Here is a 26917-nt window from a genome sequence, read left to right as displayed (position 1 = left end):
AAAATAAAAAAAACAGGCGGGCCATATTGAAACACTTGGCGGGCCGGATGTGGCCCCCGGGCCGTAGTTTGCCCACCCCTGTGCTAGCGCATGTTGATGCTAGCTCGCTACATGCTTCTCCCTCGCGAATCGGGAACGCCAACCACTTGTACCTGATGGTGGCATCATCATACGAGCCATTGCTAGCAACGTAAACAGAGAAGAAGCGCTTATCTGGCTTACAGACACAACCAAAGAAGTCTGCCCCTCTGTGACATCACAAAGGGTAATTTTTACCACGCCCTCTGAAACAGAGCGTTTTGAGCCATCACAAACTTTTTTTAGGGCTCACTTCCAAATGCGCAAACCTCGTTATCTAAAACTTTAGCATAGCTTAACACCAAAATACAACATTCTAACTACATTTATAGGTCAGAAAAGTTGATAATAGATCCCCTTTAAGAATGCACGTAACGGGACGCACCTCTTTTATGTTGTATTCTGAATTATAAAAAGTGCGTAGTTTTCCTTGAAATATTGTTTACTAATTTGTCTAAATCTGCATTAGTGAGCAACTTGTCTTTTACTGACATAATCCATATACCTCAGAGGTGTGTCATATGATATCAAGATGCTGATTTGATTAGACAGCATGATTAGTCTGGACTTAGGCTGGCCACAATAAAAGGCCAACTCCAAAATGTGTTTTTGAGTGAATGATATAATATGATAATATTTAACGCTACAAAGACGTCCTGGGCTTTTAAATGGTGTCTTCGGCTAAAATGTTCTGAAATAAATACACAATATTCAAATTTCTGGTATGGCTTCTACTGGGTCAGTACAGCATAAGCAATTTAATACAATGTATTAAGCCATTTATACAATGTATTAAGTCATTTAATACAATGTATTAAGCCATTTATACAATGTATTAAGCGATTTAATACAATGTATTGAGCCATTTAATACAATGTATTGAGCCATTTAATACAATGTATTAAGCCATTTATACAATTTATTAAGCCATTTAATACGATGTATTAAGCTATTTATATGATATATTAAGCGATTTAATACAATGTATTGAGCCATTTAATACAATGTTTTAAGCCATTTAATACAATGTATTGAGCCATTTAATACAATGTATTGAGCCATTTAATACAATGTATTAAGCCATTTATACAATGTATTAAGCCATTTATACAATTTATTAAACCATTTAATACAATGTATTAAGCTATTTATATGATATATTAAGCCATTTAATACAATGTATCAAACCATTTAATACGATATATTAAGCCATTTATATGATGTATTAAGCCATTTAATACAATGTATTAAGCCATTTAATACAATGTATTAAGCCATTTAATACAATGTATTAAGCCATTTAATACAATGTATTAAGCCATTTATACAATGTATTAAGCAATTTAATACAATGTATTAAGCAATTTAATACAATGTATTAAGCCATTTATACAATGTATTAAGCCATTTATACAATGTATTAAGCCATTTATACAATGTATTAAGCCATTTATACAATGTATTAAGCCATTTAATACAATGTATTAAGCCATTTAATACAATGTATTAAGCCATTTAATACAATGTATTAAGCCATTTATACAATGTATTAAGCCATTTAATACAATGTATTAAGCCATTTAATACAATGTATTACGCCATTTATACAATGTATTAAGCCATTTATACAATGTATTAAGCCATTTATACAATGTATTAAGCCATTTATACAATGTATTAAGCCATTTAATACAATGTATTAAGCCATTTATACAATGTATTAAGCCATTTAATACAATGTATTAAGCTATTTATATGATATATTAAGCCATTTAATACAATGTATCAAACCATTTAATATGATATATTAAGCCATTTATATGATGTATTAAGCCATTTATATGATGTATTAAGCCATTTAATACAATGTATTAAGCTATTTATATGATGTATTAAGCAATTTAATACAATATATTAAGCCATTTATACAATGTATTGTTGTCATTTGAAGTAGAAATGATGTGAAGCAGTAACCGTTATTTTTCTCCGAGCGGCTTAGAAGCCGTGAGAACCACAGAGGAGGGTGTGACATGAGGTGAAGAATAACACGTAGCAGGTGTCTTGGGGGGGCCGTCAACCATTTGTCCGTCAACTTTGTCCAGACTAATAAAGTTTCCAGGCGTTAAATGTCGCAAATTTCACAAACACATTTACTGCAGACGGGAACCCTTTTTTATTTTTTTTGTTGACCTGCTGTTCGTAATAAATAGTATAATAGTATTAATACATAGTATAAATGGCTTAATACAATGTATTAAATGGCTTAATATGTCGTATAAATGGCTTAATACATTGTATTAAATGGCTTAATACATTGTATTAAATGGCTTAATACATTGTATTAAATGGCTTAATACATTGTATTAAATGGCTTAATACATCGTATTAAATGGCTTAATACATCGTATTAAATGGCTCAATACATTGTATTAAATGGCTTAATACATAGTATTATGTGGCTTAATACATTGTATTATATGGCTTAATACATTGTATTATGTGGCTTAATACACTGTATTAAATGGCTTAATACATTGTATTAAATGGCTTAATCCATTGTATTATATGGCTTAATACATCGTATTAAATGGCTTAATACATCGTATTAAACGGCTTAATACATAGTATTAAATGGCTTAATACATAGTATTAAATGGCTTAATATATCGTATTATATGGCTTAATACATCGTATTAAATGGCTTAATACATTGTATTAAATGGCTTAATACATAGTATTAAATGGCTTAATACATAGTATTAAATGGCTTAATACATTGTATTAAATGGCTTAATACATAGTATTATGTGGCTTAATACATTGTATTATGTGGCTTAATGCATTGTATTATGTGGCTTAATACATTGTATTAAATGGCTTAATACATCGTATTAATTGGCTGAAATTTTACGACAATAAACTTGTAATCTTGAGGAATTTTATTTTAGTAGCATAAGGTTGAACTATTTTTTTTTTAAATGAACCAAAAATAAGGTTGTAATTTTTGTAATTTTAGGTTGTTACAATTTTATGAGGAAAAAGTGAAAATAGTAAGGGAATAAAGTCACAATATTAGAACATTTCTGATTATTATTTAAGAAGATGAAAAAGTAAAAAATATATATCTGAAACGACAAAAAAACAGCTGCAATTTTATGAGAATAAACTCTTAATACTGTGAGGAAATATAATTTTAGTAGCGTACAGTTGAAATATTACAAAAAAAGCCAATCACAGGGCTTTTAATAAATAGCATTTTGCTAAAAAAAAGCAATCTTTTGTTTATTATTCTGAACGTTTGAATAGATGCAGATGGCTGACATGGAGCAGTCCCACAGCGTGTGCGAGAGTTTGGCCAGGCAGCGTGATGACGCTCAGCAGGATGCCGAGAGGCTGAGAGCCAGCTTCAGGGACCTGGAGAGGACTCTGGGCTCCAGGGAGCGCACTCACAGGCAGAGGGTCAAAGGACTGGAGGAGCAGGTATACCAGTGGTTGCCGTGACGTGATTGACCCTAAATGCTAAAGTCCCACTTTTTAGCCCAAAGCAAAAAGAGGGAAGCTGACGTCACCGCAGCGCCCCAATTAATATTTTTTTTTATTAAAAATCTAAATCATATTGATATATGTTTGTATATTCCTCAGGTACCCTCTTTGAGTGTTAAGTAGCTGTGTGATTAATTTAGTGTTAAGAATTTTGCCACAGGATTCAATGTTTTTAAAAAATACACCACAATTTACAGTACTCACTGTACTGTAAATTCAATTCATTTCTTAAATCAAAATTCTTGTTACACAAAAGTCTTGTAATCAATCAGTCATCAAGGATTTGCAAAGTAAGCTCATCTCTCTGTTTACAGTATCTACTAGTATTGAACTATGTACATACGTATATTGTACATCCAATATTGTGATATATGTGATAAAAAAGTCCAAATTCTGAGATAAAAATTTGACATTATGAGACAAATAGTCAATATTACCAGATAGGAAAGTTGAAATTATGAGATTTAAAAAAAACTATATTATGAGATAAAAAGTCAAAATGATTAAATGAGTCAGAATGATGAGATAAAAATGTGAAATTATGAGGAAAAAGTCTGAATTATGTGATAAAAACGTCAAAATTATGAGATAAAAATGTTACATTATGAGACAAATAGTCAATATTACCAGGTAGGAAAGTTGAAATTATGAGATTTAAAAAAATCTATATTATGAGATAAAAAGTCAAAATGATTAAATGAGTCAGAATGATGAGATAAAAATGTGAAATTGAGGAAAAAGTCTGACTTATGTGACAAAAACGTCAAAATTATGAGATAAAAATGTTACATTATGAGACAAATAGTTGAAATTATGAGATTTAAAAAATCTATATTATGAGATAAAAAGTCAAAATGATTAAATGAGTCAGAATGATGAGATAAAAATGTGAAATTATGAGAAAAAGTCTGAATTATGTGATAAAAAAAGTCCAAATTCTGAGATAAAAATTTTACATTATGAAACAAATAGTCAATATTACCAGATAGGAAAGTTGAAATTATGAGATTTAAAAAAAAATCTATATTATGAGAGAAAAAGTCAAAATGATGAAATGAGTCAGAATGATGAGATAAAAATGTGAAATTGAGGGAAAAAGTCTGAATTATGTGATAAAAACGTCAAAATTATGAGATAAAAATGTTACATTATGAGACAAATAGTTGAAATTATGAGATTTAAAAAATCTATATTATGAGATAAAAAGTCAAAATGATTAAATGAGTCAGAATGATGAGATAAAAATGTGAAATTATGAGGAAAAAGTCTGAATTATGTGATAAAAACGTCAAAATTATGAGATAAAAATGTTACATTATGAGACAAATAGTCAATATTACCAGATAGGAAAGTTGAAATTATGAGATTAAAAAAAATCTATATTATGAGATAAAAAGTCAAAATGATGAAATGAGTCAGAATGATGGAAAGTTGAAATTATAAGATAAAAAAATCTATATTTACTATCGATTTACTAAATCTATATATACATACGTATATTGTACATCCAATATTGTGTCATGGCCTCCATTTTCATCCTGGTGTCCTTTTGTGTAGGTGTCCACCTTGAAGGAGCAACTCCAACAGGAGATGAAACGACGACAGCCTTCGCTTTCCTCCTCTTTCCTGTCCGCAGCCAGCTGAGAGGTGACCACCAAGATGGCCAATCGTATTTTTTCAAAATAAATGTAGAAAACTACTTACTAAAAAAGATGAAAGTGAACACATTAAAAGCTAATTTTTATGAGAATAATGTTGTAATTTTATGTGGAAAAATTGAAAAAATAACCTCACTTTATTAGCATGAAATATTGAAATATTAAGGACTACAGATGTTTTTTTAATCAGTATTTATTATTATTATTTTAACTTTTTTTAAGTGGTAATTATGAGTTATGAGAAGAAAATTCACATGAAGGAAGTTGAAATAGTTGAGGAAAAAATAAACAGAACAGAACAAACCAGAACAAACTTGTAACATTGTGAGGATAAATATATATTTTTGTAATTTAGTTTTGTTGACATTTTAAAGAAAAATACTTTTTTGAGAAATTACGAGATTAAAAAAAATAAAAAATGATGCTAAAAAAACAAAAAGAAAAAATGATGAGATAAGAAGTTTGAATCTCATAACTTAATTAAATTACTTTTTATTTCATAATTATATGATTTTTTTAATGACTTATTTCACAATTTCAACATTTAATCTCATAATTTCGACCTTAAATGTTTTATTTTGTAATTTGGACTTTTTATCTCATAATTATGACTTTTATGCCAGAATTATGAGCTAATGAGATGAAAATGTGAAATGATTTTCCTGATTAACTGTGATAAATAAGGGATTTAAAATTATGAGATAAAAAGTCAAAATTATGAAATTAGTCAGAATGATGAGATAAAAATATGAAATTATGAGAAAAAGTCTGAATTATGTGATAAAAAAGTCAAAATTCTGAGATAAAAATTTTACATTATGAGACAAATTGTCAATATTACCAGATAGGAAAGTTGAAATTATGAGATTTAAAAAAATCTATATTATGAGATAAAAAGTCAAAATGATTAAATGAGTCAGAATGATGAGATAAAAATGTGAAATTATGAGGAAAAAGTCTGAATTATGAGATAAAAAAGTCAAAATTCTGAGATAAAAATTCTACATTCTGAGACAAATAGTTGAAATTATGAGATTAAAAAAACCTATGAGATAAAAAGTAAAAATTATGAAATGAGTCAGAATGATGAGATAAAAATATGAAATTATGAGAAAAAGTCTGAATTATGTGATAAAAAAAGTCCCAAATTCTGAGATAAAAATTTTACATTATGAGACAAATAGTTGAAATTATGAGATTAAAAAAATCTATATTATGAGATAAAAAGTCAAAATTATGAAATTAGTCAGAACGATGAGATAAAAATGTGAAATTATGAGAAAAAGTCTGAATTATGTGATAAAAAAAGTCAAAATTCTGAGATAAAATTTTTACATTATGAGACAAATAGTCAATATTACCAGATAGGAAAGTTGAAATTATGAGATTTAAAAAATCTATATTATGAGATAAAAAGTCAAAATGATGAAATGAGTCAGAATGATGAGATAAAAATGTGAAATTATGAGGAAAAAGTCTGAATTATGTGATAAAAACGTCAAAATTGTGAGATAAAAATGTTACATTATGAGACAAATAGTTGAAATTATGAGATTAAAAAAATCTATGAGATAAAAAGTCAAAATGATGAAATGAGTCAGAATGATGAGATAAAAATATGAAATTATGAGAAAAAGTCTGAATTATGTGATAAAATAGTCAAAATTCTGAGATAAAAATGTTACATTATGAGACAAATAGTCAATATTACCAGGTAGGAAAGATGAAATTATGAGATTAAAAAAATCTATATTATGAGATAAAAAGTCAAAGTTATGAAATTAGTCAGAATGATGGAAAGTTGAAATTATAAGATAAAAAATTATGAGCTGAAAAGTAAAGATTCTGAGATAAAAATTTTACATTTTGACATAAATAGCCAATATTACCAGGTAGGAAAGTTGAAATTATAAGATAAAAAAATCTATATTATGTGATTAAAAAGTCAAAATTATGAGCTGAAAGGTCAAATTTATGAGATAAAAAAATGTACATTATGAGATGAATAGTTTAAAAAAGTTAGAATCATGAGATTAATCTAAATTATGAGCTAATGATGAGATGAAAATGTGACATTATGAGAAAAAGTCAGAATTATGATAATAAAAAATCAAAATTATGAGCTGAAAAGTCAAAATTATGAGATAAAAATTTGACATTATGACATAAATAGTCAATATTACCAGGTAGGAAAGTATGAGAAATTATGAGATTTAAAAAAAATCTATATTATGTGATTAAAAAGTCAAAATTATGAGCTGAAAAGTCAAAATTATGAGATAAAAAATGTACATTATGAGATAAATAGTTTAAAAAAATGAAAAGTTTTGGGGTTTCTTTTGCACTATTTATCTGATAAATTGGACTTGAACAATAAACAGACGTCCCAAAAATCTGTATTTAAAAAAAACAAACAGTTTTATTAACTTTATTATGACGTCGGTCTTAATAGTGAGACTTTAACAAAGCGTCTTCTCAAAGCATTTTGGTGGAAAAAGCTGAGGTCATCTTCTTGGCTGCTTTTTGGAAAAGTACCCCCACAGTACAAGAAGTACAGTACAAATACAAAGCGATTAATACGGTGACGGTACGCAGACAGCTCGTGGCGTGTTGGGATGGGCAGCACCAGTGTGACGTTGGATAGCACCAGTCATCGATACAATCATCAAGCTTCTTTGGAGTATAGGCAAACGTACACGACACAAGTAGCAAAGATACACGGCCGGTGGCTGGGTGGGAACGCCGCCATCATCGTCCTCATCAGCACCCGCCCCCGCAGCTCTTCCCGCAGCTTCCTCCCACCGACCCGCAGTGGCCGCTCACCGCCGCCACGCCGCAACGGGAGAACTGGTCCCGACAGAGGTCGGCTGAAAACGGTCAAAGCACAGAGAAGTCGTTTGGACGGCTTGGAATGCAACCGCGGGATCCGGGGGGGGGGGGGGGGGCGCGGTCGTGAACGACCCACCTCTGAGCAGCTCCTCGTGCGCGCACACGGTCCTCACGCACACCTCCCTGTTGACCACGTAGACCCGCCTCAGACTGCAAGACAACACGGGAAGGCCGTCAAGCAGAAGTCGCCTCCGAGATCCGTCAAAACAAAACAACGGTTTGCCTCAAGTGGAGTTTTCCTGGGAATCGAACACTTAAACAAAGCTCACTCACTATATATATATAAATATAATATAAATATAAATCAGAATTATGACATGAAAAATTGAAGTAGCAGATTAAAAATTCACGGTTACGAGATAGCAAAGTTCTAATCACGAGATTAAAAGTTTACATGACAAGATTAAAAACTCACAATTACGAGTTAAAGCATCATGAGATTAAATGTCAAAATTGTAGAAAGTCAGATAAATAAACTCAAAATTATGCTAAAAAAACAACAAAAAATGATGAGATAAGAAGTTTGAATCTCATAATTTAATTAAATATACTTTTTATTTCATAATTTTTTTTTTTTATTATTTCACAATTTCAACATTTTATCTCATAATTTCGACCTTAAAAGTTTTATTTTGTAATTTGGACTTTTTAAAATCATCATTAGTATTTTTTATTTCATAATTCTCACATTTTATCTCATAATTATAACTTTAGATCATAATTTTCCAAATTTATCTCATAATTATGACTTCATAATCTCACAATTATGACATTTTTCTCATATTTTTTTATTTTATCTCATAATGTTGACTTCTCCTTTCATAATTTCCATATTTTATCTCATAATGTTGACTTTTTAAAATCATTAGTCGTATTTTTTATTTCATAATTATCACATTTTATCTCATAATTATGACTTTACATCATCATTTTCCCATTTTATCTCATAATTATGACTTTTTATATCATAATTTTCATATTTCATCTCGTAATGTTGACTTCTCCTTTCATAATTTCCATATTTTATCTCATAATGTTAACTTTTTAAATCATCATTAGTATTTTTTATTTCACAATTCTCACATTTTATCTCATAATTATGACTTTAGATCATCATTTTCCCATTTTATCTTATAATTATGACTATTTGCCAGAATTTTGACTTTATAATCTCACAATTATGACCTTTTTCATAATTTTTTAATTTTTATCTCATAATTATGACTTTTTATATCATAATTTTCGTATTTTATCTCATAATGTTGACTTCTCCTTTCATAATTTCCATATTTTATGTCATAATGTTGACTTTTTAAAATCATCAGTAGTATTTTTTATTTCATAATTATCACATTTTATCTCATAATTATGACTTTACATCATCATTTTCCAAATTTATCTCATAATTATGACTTTTTATGCCAGAATTTTGACTTTATAATCTCACAATTATGACATTTTCTCATAATTTTTTATTTTTATCTCATAATTATGATTTTTTTATATCATAATTTCCGTATTTTATCTCATAATGTTGACTTTTTTCATAATTTCCATATTTTATCTCATAATGTTGACTTTTTAAAATCATCAGTAGTATTTTTTATTTCATAATTATCACATTTTATCTCATAATTATGACTTTACATCATCATTTTCCCATTTTATCTCATAATTATGACTTTTTATATCATAATTTTCGTATTTCATCTCGTAATGTTGACTTCTCCTTTCATAATTTCCATATTTTATCTCATAATGTTGACTTTTTAAATCATCATTAGTATTTTTTATTTTCATAATTATCACATTTTATCTCATAATTATGACTTCAGATCATAATTTTCCCATTTTATCTTATAATTATGACTTTTTATGCCAGAATTTTGACTTTATAATCTCACAATTATGGCCTTTTCTTATATATTTTTTAAAATCTCATAATTATGATTTTTTTATATCATAATTTCTGTATTTTATCTCATAATGTTGACTTCTCCTTTCATAATTTCCATATTTTATCTCATAATGTTGACTTTTTTAAATCATCAGTAGTATTTTTTATTGCATAATTATCACATTTTATCTCATAATTATGACTTTACATCACCATTTTCCCATTTTATCTCATAATTATTTTGACTTTATAATCTCACAATTATACCCTTTCTCATATGTTTTTATTTTTATCTCATAATTATGACTTTTTATATCATAATTTTCGTATTTCATCTCGTAATGTTGACTTCTCCTTTCATAATTTCCATATTTTATCTCATAATGTTGATTTTTTTTAAATCATTAGTATTTTTTATTTCATAATTCTCACATTTTATCTCATAATTTGGACTCTCATAAGTTTTTACCTCTAATTATGACTTTTTATGTCAGAATTTTGACTTTATAATCTCACAATTATGACCTTTTCTTATGTATTATTTTTATCTCATAATTATGACTTTTTATGTCATAATTTCCATATTTTATCTCAATGTTGACTTTTTATATCATTAGTATTTTTTATTTCATAATTCTCTCATTTTATGTCATAATTTGTCCTCTATAGATCATAATTTTCCTATTTTATCTCATAGGTTTGGCTTTTTATCTCATAATTATGACTTTTGATGTCAGAATTTTGACTTTATAATCTCACAATTATGACCTTTTCTCATAATTTTGTATTTTTATTATCTCATGATTATGACTTTTTATGTCATAATTTCCATATTTTATCTCAATGTTTATTTTTTATATCATTAGTATTTTTTATTTCATAATTCTCACATTTTATCTCATAATTTGTCCTCTATAGATCATAATTTTCCTATTTTATCTCATAAGTTTGGCTTTTTATCTCATAATTATGACTTTTGATGTCAGAATTTTGACTTTATAATCTCACAATTATGACCTTTTCTCATAATTTTGTATTTTTATCTCATAATTATGATGACTTTTATGTCATAATTTCCATATTTTATCTCAATGTTGACTTTTTATATCATTAGTATTTTTTATTTCATAATTCTCACATTTTATTTCATAATTTGGCACCATCATTTTCCTATTTTATCTCATAATTATGACTTTTGATGTCAGAATTTCCATGTTTTATCTGATAATGTTGACTTCTCATTTAATAATTTCCATATTTGATCTCATAAGTTTGGCTTTTTATCTCATAATTTGTACTTTATAATCTCACAGTTCTGACCTTTTCGCATAATTTTGTATTTTTATATCATAATTATGATGACTTTTGTCATAATTTCCATGTTTTATCTCATAATGTTGACTTTTTGTTTAACAATTTCCATATATGATTTCATAATTTTGACTTTTTATATCAATAATTATTATGATATAATAATTATATATATCTCCTAATTATGGCTTACAATTGAGATATTTTGGGGCTTCCTAAAAACCTTTCAGACACCCCCAAACCCCGAACCCCCCCGTAGGTCTCTGTGTGACCGGGGTCCTGGTGTATGTGAGTGCCAGGAAGAAAAGCACCACTCGGGATAGAAGTGTTTTTTTCCCGTATAAATTCCCATCTTTTTCCCATCCCAGCTGGAGCGTGTGTGGTCAGTACGTTAAGTCCGATGTGTCGCGTTTGTGCATCTGTGACGACTTAGTGGAGTCCCTGAGGCGGCGTGGTTGATGCCGCCCAGGTGGGCTTTGAGGCCAATAAACGGGGGAATCGTCCACTACGTCATCTAAGTGCTTGCAGGTGGATCTTACCTGTAAAAGCAGAGCGTGTTGAGGCACTGCTTGCACGGCTTGTGCACGGAATAGAGTCTGGTGCACGGGTACTGCTCCTCTCTGCAATCTGCAATGCACACGTATAACCCACTCAACCACTGAATCGTCTCCAGACATTACGTAGCTTACCGAGGGGGCCGGGCTCCGTGGGCTCCGTCTCCAAGTCGGTGTCTGACGTACAAGAAAGGAAAACTTGCATGAATTCTCCAGATGGAAAAACAACAGTTAACAGTCAAGCAGACGTACCCGGTTTGTGTGGATGAACCACAGGTTCGATTGCAAGCTGCTGCACGAACCTTTCAGCAAGAGAACCAGCAGTTTCCTCTGGAAAACGTACAATTTCATCTTTACAAAAATTCATATTAACCATAAGCTGGAGCCTACCCCAGCTGAGAGGCGGGGTACACCCTGGACTGGTTGCCAGCCAATCACAGGGCACATATAGACAAACAACCATTCACACTCACATTCATACCTATGGACAATTTGGAGTCGCTAATTAACCTAGCATGTTTTTGGAATGTGTTAGTGTTCTTACAAAGAACACTAAACTCATCACGCACCAACTTAACACTCAAAAGATATAATTATGAAACCAGCTCAACCGAATCATTCATTCATTCATTCATTTTCTACCGCTTATTCTCACGAGGGTCGCGGGGGTGCTGGAGCCTATCCCAGCTGTCTTCGGGCGAGAGGCGGGGTACACCCTGGACTGGTGGCCAGCCAATCACAGGGCACATATAGACAAACAACCATTCACACTCACATTCATACCTATGGACAATTTGGAGTCAGATAGGATGCCTGATAGGAAAGTTAATATTATGAGATTAAAAAGTCAAAATTATGAGATTAGTCAGAATGATGAGATAAAAATGTGAAATTATGAGAAAAAGTCTGAATTATATGATAAAAAAAAGTCACAATTCTGAGATAAAAATTTTACATTATGAGACAAATAGTCAATATTAACAGATAGGAAAGTTGAAATTATGAGATAAAAAGTCAAAATTATGAAATTAGTCAGAATGAGATAAAAATGTGAAATTATGAGAAAAAGTCTGAATTATGAGATAAAAAGTCAAAATTCTGAGATAATAATTTTACATTATGAGATAAATAGTCAATATTACCAGATAGGAAAGTAGAAATTATGTGATTAAAAAGTCAAGATAAAAATTTTACATTATGAGATGAATAATTAAAAAAAGTTAAAATCATGAGATTAATCTAAATTATGAGCTAATGATGAAATGTGACATTATGAGAAAAAGTCTGAATTCTGGTAATAAAAAAAATCTAAATTATGAGCTGAAAAGTCAAAATTATGAGATTAGTCAGAATGATGAGATAAAATGTGAAATTATGAGAAAAAGTCAGAATTATGGTAATAAAAAATCAAAATTATGAGCTGAAAAGTCCAAATTAGATTGAAATTTTACATTATGGCATAAATAGTCAATATTACCAGGTAGGAAAGTAGAAATTATGAGATAAAAAAAATCTATATTATGTGATTAAAAAGTCAAAATTATGAGCTGAAAAGTCAAAATTATGAGATAAAAAAATGTACATTATGATATAGTTAATATTACCAGATAGGAAAGTTGAAATTATGAGATTAAAAAAATCTATATTATGAGATAAAAAGTCAAAATTATGAGATTAGTCAGAATGATGAGATAAAAATGTGACATAATGAGAACAAGTCAAAATTATGGTAATAAAAAAATCAAAATTATGAGCTGAAAAGTAAAAATTATGAGATAAAAATTTTACATTATGACATAAATAGTCAATATTACCAGGTAAGAAAGTTGAAATTATAAGATAAAAAAAAATCTATGTGATTAAAAAGTCAAAATTATGAGCTGAAAAGTCAAAATTATGAGATAAAAAAATTACATTATGAGATGAATAGTTAAAAAAAAGTTAAAATGATGAGATTAATCTAAATTATGAGCTAATGATGAGATAAAAATGTGACATAATGAGAACAAGTCAAAATCATGGTAATAAAAAATCAAAATTATGAGCTGAAAAGTCAAAATTATGAGATAAAAATTTTACATTATGACATAAATAGTCAATATTACCAGGTAGGAAAGTTTAAATGATAAGATAAAAAAAATCTATATTATGTGATTAAAAAGTCAAAATTATGAGCTGAAAAGCCAAAATTATGAGATAAAAATTTTACATTATGAGATGAATAGTTAAAAAAAGTTACAATCATGAGATTAATCTAAATTATGAGCTAATGATGAGATGAAAATGTGACATTATGAGAAAAAGTCTGAATTATGTTAGTAAGAAATCAAAATTATGAGCTGAAAAGTCAAAATTATAAGATAAAAAAATCTATATTATGTCATTAAAAAGTCAAAATTATGAGCTGAAAAGTCAAAATTATGAGATAAATAGTTTTAAAAAGTTAAAATGATGCGATTAATCTAAATTATGAGCTAATGATGAGATAAAAATGTGAAATGATTTTCCTAATTAACTGTGATAAATGAGGGATTTAAAAAATATATCTATGGATATAGTTTCAAATATCAAAATGGCCGACCACATTCTTTCAATATTTGAAAAAGTAGCATATTAGTAATAGTAGCTAATGAAAAGTTTTGGGTTTTTTTTTTTTACCTGGGAAATAATCGGGTCCGTAGTCCCCTGGAGAAGAACAACAACATATTGTTAAGAGTCACATGACTTACAGTGGGGTGAAAAAGTGTTTGGCATCATTTTCAGATCATCAAAAAATATTAATATTAGTCTTAGTATTGACAACACAACTCAACACAAAATGATAATTCATGGTTCCATTTATCACAGCAAGTCTTCCAGGTCTTCCTGGCTCTCACTGTGGTTTGCTAGAGTCCCTTTAGAAATGGCTTTATAACCTTTTGTACACTAATAGATCTTATGTTATGTTTTAGCATTGGAGGCAATAACTTTTTGGCCCGTGTAGGTTTGCCTCCCCCTGCCCCCGGCTCTCGCTGTGGTTTGCTAGAGTCCCTTTAGAAATGTCTTTATAACCTTTTGCACACTAATAGATCTTATGTTATGTTTTAACATTGGAGGCAATAACTTTTTGGCCTGTGTAGGTTTGCCCCCCGCCCCCTGGCTCTCGCTGTGGTTTGCTAGAGTCCCTTTAGAAATGTCTTTATAACCTTTTGCACACTAATAGATCTTATGTTATGTTTTAACATTGGAGGCAATAACTTTTTGGCCAGTGTAGGTTTGCCCCCCCTGCCCCCACCCTGACTCTCGCTGTGGTTTGCTAGAGTCCCTTTAGAAATGGCTTTATAACCTTTTGCACACTAATAGATCTTATGTTATGTTTTAACATTGGAGGCAATAACTTTTTGGCCCATGTAGGTTTGCCCCCCCCCCCCCGGCTCTCGCTGTGGTTTGCTAGAGTCCCTTTAGAAATGGCTTTATAACCTTTCGCACACTAATAGATCTTATGTTATGTTTTAACATTGGAGGCAATAACTTTTTGGCCAGTGTAGGTTTGCCCCCCCTGCCCCCACCCTGACTCTCGCTGTGGTTTGCTAGAGTCCCTTTAGAAATGGCTTTATAACATTTGCACACTAATAGATCTTATGTTATGTTTTAACATTGGAGGCAATAACTTTTTGGCCCGTGTAGGTTTGCCTCCCCAACCCTCCGGCTCTCGCTGTGGTTTGCTAGAGTCCCTTTAGAAATGGCTTTATAACCTTTTGGACACTAATAGATCTTATGTTATGTTTTAAGACTGGAGGCAATAACTTTTTGGCCCGTGTAGGTTTGCCCCCCCCCCACCCCCGGCTCTCGCTGTGGTTTGCTAGAGTCCCGTCCCTTTAGAAATGGCTTTATAACCTTTTGCACACTAATAGATCTTATGTTATGTTTTAACATTGGAGGCAATAACTTTTTGGCCCGTGTAGGTTTGCCCCCCCACCCCCGGCTCTCGCTGTAGTTTGCTAGAGTCCCTATAGAAATGGCTTTATAACCTTTTGTACACTAATAGATCTTATGTTATGTTTTAACATTGGACGCAATAACTTTTTGGCCCGTGTAGGTTTGCCCCCCCCCCCACCCCGGCTCTCGCTGTGGTTTGCTAGAGTCCCGTCCCTTTAGAAATGGCTTTATAACCTTTTGCACACTAATAAATCTTATGTTATGTTTTAACATTGGAGGCAATAACTTTTTGGCCCGTGTAGGTTTGCCTCCCCCACCCCCCGGCTCTCGCTGTGTTTTGCTAGAGTCCCGTCCCTTTAGAAATGGTTTTATAACCTTTTGCACACTAATAGATCTTATGTTATGTTTTAACATTGGAGGCAATAACTTTTTGGCCCGTGTAGGTTTGCCCCCCCACCCCCGGCTCTCGCTGTGGTTTGCTAGAGTCCCTTTAGAAATGGCTTTATAACCTTTTGCACACTAATAGATCTTATGTTATGTTTTAACATTGGAGGCAATAACTTTTTGGCCCGTGTAGGTTTGCCCCCCCCCCTTCACTTCATTTTGTGTTGAGTTGTGTTGTCATTGACTAATATTTAAATGTGTTTGATGATGTGAAATATATAATATAAATCAATAATATAATATATATTTTATGAATACACTTTTTCACACTAGCGTAACTAAGCCTGCATAGAAATATGTTGTGTAGAATTCTCAGCCGGTCCAACTCACCCAGGAAAGGAAAAGGTTCCTGGTACTGAGCCTGGGCGAGCAGCACCACTGTTGATGACAAACGGAACCAGACTTTAAAGTGGAAATGTGCCTTTAAGAAGATGCTAACGCTAACGTTGTTGTTTGCAGCCGAGTAGCAAGTAAACATCCTGTCACTGACAGCTGTTTCTGATATTTCAGTGACCTTAGCAAAGAGTTCGTTTGCATTATGATCTTCGTAAAAGGCAGATTTGTGGAACAGTATTGTTACCTGGCATGCAGATGAAGAGGAGGACTCTCATGGTGTCCCGAGGGGGGGGGGTATTGTGACTCTCACTGGGAACAAAGATCAGGAAGGTAAGGTGAGTGGAATTCTCCGCTGTGCTTTTCTCTCCCCCTCTCAAATCCCACCCCCACCGACACCCACGCTCCCTCACTAGCCCCCACCAATGGACGGGGGGGCAAACATGAAAAGTGTGACAGCAAGAATGTGGAAAGTTTGTCCTTGCTAAGAACAATCACTTCTTCTTTTCCTTCTTCTCTTTTTGCCGTCTCACGCTGCATTCCAGGAAAACAAATGGCGGAGAGCGCAGCACTCTCTCTCTCTCTTTTTCTCTCCTTCATCCCTCTTTCTCCACATCCCTCATTTCCCTTCTAACCCCACCCCCCATTTTTCTTCTAAACCGTCTACTCGGGTTGGGATAAAAGAGAGAAAAAACACCAGACCGTTTTTTTCCATCTAAATGACCATCTGTTTTTTTTCAAAGATCCTCTATGTGACAGGAGCACTCTGTTTTTTACGTCCTACAAAAATTCGAGTCAAAGATGCTTTACAGTGTACGACGGGTGCTGCTGTTTGTGGAACCTACTGCAAAAAAATGTGACTCAAAGATCCTCAACATGACAGGAGAGCTCTGCTCTTTATAACGACAGACTTGTCAAAGATCCTCTATATAGCAGAGGAGTGCTGTTTTTATTGTTTGTTTGTTTTTTGAGGATGTCCTGCCAAAAATGCTTGTCAAAGATCCTCTACTTGACAGAAGCATTGTGTTGTTTTTAGAACCTCCTGCAAACAAAGAGCTACTCAAAGATCCTCTATACAATTGATGAGCTCTGCTGTTTATAATGACACACTGAAAAAAAACACGAGTGAAAGATCCTCTATATGCGAGAGGCTTGGTGCTCTTTTTGAGGACCTCCTGCCAAAAACGCTTTTCAAAGATCCTCTATTTGACAGGAGCACTCTGTTGCTTTTAAAAAAAGTGACTCAAAGATCCTCTACGTGACAGAAGCAATCGGCTGTTTTTTGGAAGCTACTGCAAAACAAAGAGCTACTCAAAGATCCTCTATTTGACAGGAGCACTCTGCTGTTTGTTTTTTTAATCTACTGCAAAAAAAGTCCTCTCTTTTATATGACAGGAGTGCTCTGCTGATTATAATAACAGACTGAAAACAAATGCTTGTCAAAGATCCTATATACGACAGGAGCACTCTAGTGTTTCTAGGAACCTACTGCAAAAAAAAAAAAAACATGCAAAGGATTAGGATTGTCTGTGACAAGAGCATGATGCTTTTTTAGGAATCTAAAGTCAAAAAACACTTCAAAGATCCTCTATATGACAGAGGTACGCTGCTCTTTTTGAGAACCTCCTGCCAAAATGCTTGTCAAAGATCCTCAATTTCATGAGAGCACTGCTGCTTTTGATGACCTACTGCAAAATAAATGCTACTCAAAGATCCTCTATGTGACAGGAGAGATCTGCTGTTTAAAATGACAGACAAAACACTAGTCAAAGATCCTCTATTTGGCAGGAACCCTAACCTATGGCAAAAAATATATTATATGAGCACAGTACTCTTATATTTTCCGGACCTATTTAAAAAATGGGATTCAAAGATCCTCTATACGACAGGAGAGCTGCTGTGTATCATGTATTATGACAGACTGAATAGTCAAATATACTCAATGTAACAGGAGTTCTACTGTTTAAAACGCATGTCAAAGATCCTCTATATCACGTGTAATGCAGTATTTTTGCATTTTTATACTACTTATTGTGCGGTGACGGTAAGTTTTTTTTTTCTGTGTTCCCACGCGTCAAGTCAAATCATTTGGACACGCACACACACACACACACACATTCCAGTGTGCATCACAGTGGCATCAAAGGCCATATGTTTTCACAGCACATCTGGGAGCCATCACCCCCCCCCCCCCCATTCCCATCCAACACACACACACATACAAGTATATATACTGTATTTATTAAGTACTTTAACAAGGCATAATCAGACGTATCGTTTTCGTTGTTTTTTTTTAATCGAGCGATTAATTTTGTCCCCATTTGTCTGCTGCCCCCCCATCCGCAGCCCATTCTTGCAAGAGATTAACTGTAGCCCCCTCCCCAATGAAAACACATGACCACATGTCAACTTCCATAGATTGTTCACGCCGAGACGTCACACTCTCCCGTGCAAGTCCACGCAATGAAATGAAGCTCATATGCAATATATGGACATTCGCCGCTAAACAAAGAGCGGAAGCTGGAACTTACCGAAGTTTGGATGAAAGCGCTGCGACTGTCCTCCAGCCTTCATGCGCCCAGTGAGTGCAGGGGGACTCCACGGCCCCGCTTTGCACCACCCAGCACGGCTTTAGTCTCCACCCACTCAAGCTTCCAGAACCGTGATTGTGATTGTTGCTCCCTCGCCATGTTGCGCTATTATCCAGAAATTAGTTGATAAATTATACATTAATATTACATATTGATATAATAGCCAAAAGAAACAATGTAGTTTGTGGTCACCTGGCGGAAGTATATAACGGTTGAGCTGAATGTTGACCACACAGTCAGGAAGACCTGGGTTCGAATCTCCGTGTGGTGTTGCATGTAGGTTATGTACCCCCACCTCTCTTCCTAAGTCAGCTGGGATAGGCTCCAGCACACGCCAGCAATCTTAATGCTGAATCACGGTAGCTATCTTACCTCGTTAGCTAGCTTGCCTGTTCGCTAGCTTACGTCGTTAGCTAGCTTGCCTCGTTAGCTAGCTTACGTCGTTAGCTAGCTTACCTCGTTAGCTAGCGGCTATCTGGAGTTCCAGCAATTAAAGAGTACCGCAATGTGTTGTGAATATGTTTGTGGTCACCTGGCGGAAGTATTGCTAGTAGTACATTCGAGGATATAACGGTTGAGCTGAATGTTGGCCACACAGTCAGGAAGACCTGGGTTCGAATCTCCGTGTGGAGTTGCATGTAGGTTATGTACCCCCACCTCTCTTCCTAAGTCAGCTGGGATAGGCTCCAGCACACGCCCGCAATCTTAATGCTGAATCACGGTAGCTATTTTACCTCGTTCGCTTGCTTGCCTCGTTCGCTAGCTTGCCTCGTTCGCTAGCTTGCCTCGTTCGCTAGCGGCTATCTGGAGTTCCTGCAATATAAGAGTACCGCAATGTGTTGTGAATAAAGTGTTGGAATATGAGTGCAATTAATCTTGTTAAAACCGTATTTAGAATGTAACAGTTCTAAACTAACTAATGTATTGACATACTCCTATATTGCCAGGTCTGGAAGCAATTAACCGCTATAAATGAGAGAAGACTGACCTACAGCCGCCGTAACATTAGATAAACCTCCACCTAATCGAATAATATTTATTATTGTGGTTGCTGAGAGCTGTTCCCGATGGTTTGGTTATTCACAGACATATATATTAGATTGTTAAACACACACAAGTGCACTTAAACAGCTATCGTTTGTTGGTGGAAAAAGACAGAGTGCGCATGTGCGCCCTCTAAAGGACATATTGGGGATTAACAGTTAATGATTTATTCTCAGTAAGGCAGGCAAGCACAGGAGTCAGCTGCACTAAAGACTGAGATAAAAACATTACAGAAAAAAATACCAAGTGCAAATAAATACACACAATGGTTTTGAACACACATCAAAACATGTACCATGGCAAAAAAATAAAACATGTTATGTATGTACATGCCCAAGTCCTTGATGTGTTACACGTACACACCTGTATTTGATGGTGTGTGTATTTATGGTGTAAAAGTCCATCAGAGCAGAAGAAGCATCATTTAGAAAGAAAAGATAATTTAATTATAGTTTGTAAGACGAGACGGCGACTGGTCGCTCAAACAGCAGCTGCCTTCTTGTCCTTGTAGGTGGCCATCATCTTCTTGATCTCTGCGATGGCTTTTCCGGGGTTCAGACCCTGGAAGGGGGAAGCGTCATGTTCAAGTCGTCATTCAAACACACCCGTTCTACACCCGTCAAATAACTTGATTATGCTAGTCAAAGATCTTCTATATGACAAAAGTGCTGCGCTGTTTTTAAGGCTCAAACAGCAATTCAGAGATCCTATAAATGACAGGAGGGGCTCGCTATTTCCAGGACCCACTGCAAACACACCCTGGTCAAAGATCCTGTATATAACAACAGAAGGGTTTTGCATTTTTTTTAGGCTGTACAGAAAACATGCTAGTCAAATGTCCTCTATATAACAGAATGTTTTAAAGAATCTACCGCAAAAAAAACCTAGTCCAAGAGCCTCTATATATTGGTCCCTCTTCTGTTTTTAAGAATTTACCGCAAAAAAAACCTAGTCAAAGAGCCTCTATATATTGGTCCCTCTTCTGTTTTTAAGAATCTACCGCAAAAAAAACCTAGTCAAAGAGCCTCTATACATTGGCCCTCTTCTGTTTTTAAGAATCTACCACAAAAAACCTAGTCAAAGAGCCTCTATATATTTGTCCCCCTTCTGATTTTAAGAATCTACCACAAAAAAAAACTAGTCAAAGAGCCTCTATACATTGGCCCCTCTTCTGTTTTTAAGAATCTACCACAAAAAAACCTAGTCCAAGAGCCTCTACATATTGGTCCCCCTTCTGATTTTAAGAATCTACCACAAAAAAACTAGTCAAAGAGCCTCTACATATTGGTCCCTCTTCTGTTTTTAAGAATCTACCGCAAAAAAAACCTAGTCAAAGAGCCTCTATATATTGGTCCCTCTTCTGTTTTTAAGAATCTACCGCAAAAAAAACTAGTCAAAGAGCCTCTACATATTGGCCCCTCTTCTGTTTTTAAGAATCTGCCGCAAAAAAAACCTAGTCAAAGAGCTTCTATATATTGGTCCCCCTTCTGATTTTAAGAATCTACCGCAAAAAAAACCTAGTCAAAGAGCCTCTACATATTGGTCCCTCTTCTGTTTTTAAGAATCTACCGCAAAAACACTCGTCAAATATATCCTCTACACGACAGAAGCACATCTATATTTTTTACAATGCATGGCAAAAACCCTGTCAAAGATCCTCTGCGTCAGGTGTGCCTTCCTATTTTTAAGAATCTACGGCAAAAACACTAGTCAAAGATCCTCTATTATACAGGGGCACACTTATCTTTCTGTAGCATCCACTGCAAAAACACAAAGATCATCTATATGACATTAGTGCTTTGTTTTTTTCAGGAATCAGCTGTCAAAACACTCGTCAAAGATGCTCCAAATGACAAGAGGGCTCTGCTGTTTTTGAGACCCTATAAAATGCTTGTCAAAGATCCTCTATATGACAGGCGCACGACTCTTATGTTTAAGGATCCGCTGCAAAAACAGTCAAAGATCCTCAATATGGCTGAAGCCTGTTGCTGTTTTTGAGGACCTCTTGCCAGAAATGCTTCTCAAAGATCCTCTATCTGACAGGAGCAAACTTCTATGTTTAAAGGTTTATGTTAAAAACGGCAGTCAAAGATCCTAAATGTGGCAGAAGCGTGCTGCTCTTGGTGAGGACTTGTTGCCTCCCTCCAAAAAAAAAAAAAAATGCCAGTCAAAGATCCTCTATTTGAGAGTGGCTCGCTGGTTTTTACCTTGGGACAGGTCTTGGTGCAGTTCATGATGGTGTGGCAGCGGTACAGAGAGAAAGGGTCCTGCAGTTTGGACAGACGCTCCTCTGTGAAGTCGTCCCGCGAGTCGATCATCCAGCGGTACGCCTGAAAGGACGACAGGAAGTAGTCACGCCCTTTTCCCGTCTTTCATTTATTTTCTTCTCCCGGCACGCACCTGCATGAGCACGGCGGGTCCCAGGTATTTGTCTCCGTTCCACCAGTAGCTGGGGCAGCTGGTGCTGCAGCAGGCGCACAGGATGCACTCGTACAGGCCATCCTGAAGAGGAAGTGAGGACATGCAGAAGGTCATGTGACTTGTGAGCGTGGAAAGGCCGTGTGAATGTGTGTGTGTGGTGAGAGACGTGCCAGTTTCTGTCTGTCGTCCACAGACTGCAGGTACTGCTCCTTGCCCTCCTGGGACTCGTCCTTCTTCTTCAGGTAGGGCTCGATGGACTTGTACTGGGCGTAGAAGTTGCTCATGTCCTGTGGAGCACAAGCACAACCTTTCTGCTGATTTGCTTCGGGATCTGGGGATTGCTATGATATGCCGTGATGTATTACCGTGTAGGAGAACGGCGTAAAAATAAGGAAGTCTACCAAAACTTTAATTTTAAGTACACGCATGCATGACATTGACCTCTTTTGTTGTACTGCAAAAAAAGGTCAGTAAGGATAATTCATAATGCCGCCTACAGAGAACATACTAACTATTTACTAGTTACTATGGTAGTTACTTACCATAGTTACTATGGTAACCATTATGGCATTGGATGCTCATATCATCTTGTACTTCGGTACGAGGTACATTATTAAAAAAAAAAAACTTAAACTGTATTATGGAAAGCAGGAAGTGAACAAATGTAACAGTTACTGATTGTAAAAGTACCAGATGGAGGGGTAGGATTTAATAAGCTTTGCTTCTTCCTACTCCTTTTGGACATGTGGAACTGGGAACTGATTATGGGATGCACTCAATTGGAATCTGATGCATGTTCAAATGAAATAAAACCATTACGTCAACAAGGGCCATAAAAGCGGAACAGGAAGTTGTCACCTGTTGTCAACATTCCCATTGGAGTGTTTTTTTTTTACATTTTACGGTGGCTAAAACTTGTTTTTTTTACACTTGTATGACAATTAATGTTAAAAATGAGGTATTAAGTTCAGTTTGGTTTTTTAAATTGGTTTTATAATCAAACTTAAACAGTGGTTGACTTATTTTTACACTTGTATGACAGTAAATGAGGTTAAAAATGAGGTGTGTGTTTTACTTCTGCTTTTTGTTTCCCGGCAGCATCAAGCAGAGCAACCACATACGACTCCCGCTAAAGATAATAATAACGTGGAGGTCAGAGGTCACTCACCGGCACGAGGTCTTTGACCACATACATATGCGGGAGGGGGTAGATCTTGGTGGCTTTGCTGGTGTTTGTGTCAATCTTGTTGAGGCAGGCCAACGTGTTCCCACCGTTGATGTTCATCGCGCAGGATCCGCAAATCCCTGCGGTTTGCGGGAGGACGTGTGTGAATGTTGTTTTCTGGCGTCAAACTCGCACTTTCAGTTTACCTTCTCTGCAGGAGCGGCGGAACGTCAGCGTAGGGTCCATCTCGTTTTTGATCTTGATGAGGGCATCCAGGACCATTGGACCACACCTGCAGGAAGGATATGGCAATGTATCAGATTTATTTTACCAGACTGGACTCGGGTATTTATCCTCAGCTGGCAAGACCTCAACGGGATTTAAGGAGCAGATGATGGATAAGGATCGGAAAGACACACAGTCGGAGCATCCTGTACTCAAACCACATCAAGGCCGCTCTAAGCCCATTAAAGTGAACATGTGTTTACATGGCAAACTAGATTTAAAAGCTATGAGCAGTAAACAAGAAGACAAGCCAAGTGTTCACCATAAGACTGTTAATGATTTACCTGCAATATTTTAGCCATAATTTTATGTGCGCCATGATGGATTCTACCTTAGACTTGTTCATATTTAGAAACAGCTTTCCACATAGGCAATAATAGAAATACTGCATTGGCCCAAACAAAAAAAGTCTGAAAAAGATTAGTTGTCTTATATTCTATGTATAGAGAATTTCTAAATGCAATCATTTTTTGCATTTTTAAAAATGTTATCCCATACAATACAACAATACTGTATTGACCTGTATATAAGACGGCAGGAAAACTTCTCAAAAGATGAGTCGTCTTACATTCTGTGTTGAGAGATCTATACACGCTGATTCATATTTAATAAAAATTTTCCCAATAGCAAATAACAGCTACATCCTACCGACCCGAATATAGGACGGATTGAAAAAAATGGATTGTCTTATATTCTACAGTCTACACTTTTAAGTCAGTGTATTTAGAAACTATTTTCCACATAAGACCTCTATAATAGAAACACTGCAATGATCCGAATATAAGACGGTATTTTTTCCCCCTCAGGAAAAAGTCCGAAAAAGACGGGCCATCTTATATTCTGGGTTGAGCGATTTATCCATTACATGCAAACCAGAAGGTGGCACCAATTTTATTTAGAAACAATTTTCCCTACAGTATTGACCCGAATGTAAGACAATATTTTCCCCCCTGAAAAGTCTTAAAAACATTTGGGGTCTACAGGTTTATACATGGCACTGTGATGGATTCTACCTTAGACTTGTTCATATTTAAAAACATCTTTCCAAATAGGCAATAATAGAAATACTGCATTGGCCCAAACAAAAAAAAGTCTGAAAAAGATTAGTTGTCTTATATTCTATGTATAGAGAATTTCTAAATGCAATCATTTTTGCATTTTTAAAAATGTTATCCCATACAATACAACTAGTCAATACTGTATTGACTTGTATATAAGACGGCAGGAAAACGTCTGAAAAGATGTGTCGTCTTACATTCTGTGTTGAGAGATCTATACACACGATTCATATTTAATAACAATTTTCTCAATAGCAAATAACAGCTACATCCTACTGACCCGAATATAGGACGGATTGAAAAAAATGTATTGTCTTATATTCTACAGTCTACACTTTTAAGTCAGTGTCTTTAGAAACTATTTTCCACATAGGACCTCTATAATAGAAACACTGCAATGATCCGAATATAAGACGGTATTTTTCACCCTTCAGGAAAAAGTCAGAAAAAGACCAATCAAAAAGCCCGTCTTATATTCTGGGTTGAGCGATTTATCCATTACAAAAAACATTTCCCTATAGAAAATAACAGGGATACAGTATTGACCCGAATGTAAGACAATATTTTCCCCCCTGAAAAGTCTTGGTTTGGTTTGAACTTGGTTGTTAAAAATTTGGGGTCTACAGGTTTATGCATGCAAACCAGAAGGTGGCGCCAAAATTGTTCATATTTAGAAACCATTTTTTCTATAGCAAATAACAGCAACCCCCTAAAGACCAAATATAAGACTTTATTTTACCCACAGAAAATAGTCTGAATACAACAAGTTGTCTTATATCTGCTAGAGTTTTATGCAAATGGAACCAATTTTGTTCATAGTGTATTGAGAAACAATTTTCACTACGGAATATAACAGAAACAACACAATGACCTGAATAAAAGTCAGTATTTTCGCCGTGGAAAAAGTCTGAAAAAAGGGTTGTCTTATATTCGGCGTCTGTAAGTTTATGCAAGTGGAACCAACCTTGTTCATACTGTATTTAGAAACAGTATTACCCACAGTACATAATAGAAACACTGTCTTATAATAGAAAAATATGGGTCGTCTTCTCTTCAGGGTTGTGTTATTAAATTTGAGGCTTTCTGGAGCCCCACAGTATTTAGGCCAGCACTTAATGCCGAGCAGCTGTCACCTACGTGTTTAGGTCGATCTCGAAGGTCTGCATGCGAGGTTTGTCTCCTGGAGTGTCTGGGTCCCATCTGTAGACCTGGAACTTCTTAATCCTGGGCTGTGCTGCTGGAGCGGCTGCTGTCTGCACATAGCGCGCTGCCTGCCATAACATAAAACAGCCAGTCCAATCAACTCACATACGATATAGTGTTCAAATCACTCCTTGTGTATATCACTAAAGCGACTTATAGAACTAAAACAACAACATCATGCTAGTTAGCTGACTGCTAGCCTAACTAGCTGATTACGTAATGGGGGTTCGTGATATAGACGGGACCCTCTGTTGTCAAAGCTGAGCTGCACAAACACACCGCAACATAATACGAACATGTTTTAAAGCCAGATGATAAATATGATAAATATGATAAATATTCACATACCACCAGACAGGCTGAGGGGCGCAGAACCAAAACCCCGGAGCGGCTCAAGGACGTCAAGCTAGCAACAGACATGTTGTTGCCGTTCCTCTACTGACCTTCACTTCCGCCCTCTCTGTCCCAGCATCCACCTCGGCTGTGTCGCTTACATATAAGAAGCGCTTGTTTTGAGTACCAGTA

At 34.6% G+C, this 26917-nt stretch overlaps 3 protein-coding genes across 5 annotated transcripts in view; 1 reads left to right on the top strand and 2 right to left on the bottom strand.

Moving 5' to 3' along the window:
- LOC131106011 (rootletin-like) overlaps positions 1–5622 on the top strand; it is a 45075-nt gene extending 39453 nt beyond the window's left edge. For both annotated transcript variants that reach the window (XM_058054647.1, XM_058054648.1), the window contains 2 exons: positions 3385–3558; positions 5179–5622. In XM_058054647.1, the coding sequence (XP_057910630.1) occupies positions 3385–3558; positions 5179–5265 (261 nt within the window). In that variant the 3' untranslated portion in view covers positions 5266–5622. The remainder of the gene's footprint in view (positions 1–3384; positions 3559–5178) is intronic.
- Positions 5623–7672: 2050 nt separating this feature from the next.
- On the bottom strand, positions 7673–20314 carry mfap2 (microfibril associated protein 2). 2 transcript variants are annotated; one of them, XM_058054651.1, is made up of 10 exons: positions 19409–20314; positions 19157–19321; positions 16873–16937; positions 16623–16670; positions 14589–14615; positions 12183–12260; positions 12066–12107; positions 11916–12003; positions 8245–8318; positions 7673–8146 (listed from the first exon to the last, which is right to left on the bottom strand). In XM_058054651.1, the coding sequence occupies exons 3-10, from the start codon at positions 16901–16903 to the stop codon at positions 8040–8042; spliced, it is 495 nt and encodes a 164-aa protein (XP_057910634.1). In that variant the 5' UTR covers positions 16904–16937; positions 19157–19321; positions 19409–20314; the 3' UTR covers positions 7673–8039. The 2 variants fall into 2 exon arrangements, with proteins under 2 accessions (XP_057910634.1, XP_057910635.1); XM_058054652.1 differs by having other exon boundaries at positions 19749–19921.
- Positions 20315–20411: 97 nt separating this feature from the next.
- On the bottom strand, positions 20412–26892 carry sdhb (succinate dehydrogenase complex, subunit B, iron sulfur (Ip)). The gene is made up of 8 exons (XM_058054649.1): positions 26741–26892; positions 26327–26460; positions 24053–24138; positions 23850–23986; positions 22852–22968; positions 22661–22762; positions 22468–22590; positions 20412–20821 (listed from the first exon to the last, which is right to left on the bottom strand). The coding sequence occupies exons 1-8, from the start codon at positions 26810–26812 to the stop codon at positions 20741–20743; spliced, it is 852 nt and encodes a 283-aa protein (XP_057910632.1). The 5' UTR covers positions 26813–26892; the 3' UTR covers positions 20412–20740.
- Between the last annotated feature and the right edge of the window lie 25 nt (positions 26893–26917).

The sequence above is a fragment of the Doryrhamphus excisus genome, chromosome 18 (genome assembly GCF_030265055.1).
Source record: "Doryrhamphus excisus isolate RoL2022-K1 chromosome 18, RoL_Dexc_1.0, whole genome shotgun sequence".
Lineage (NCBI taxonomy): Eukaryota > Metazoa > Chordata > Actinopteri > Syngnathiformes > Syngnathidae > Doryrhamphus > Doryrhamphus excisus.
This window is presented reverse-complemented; position numbering and strand designations above follow the sequence as displayed.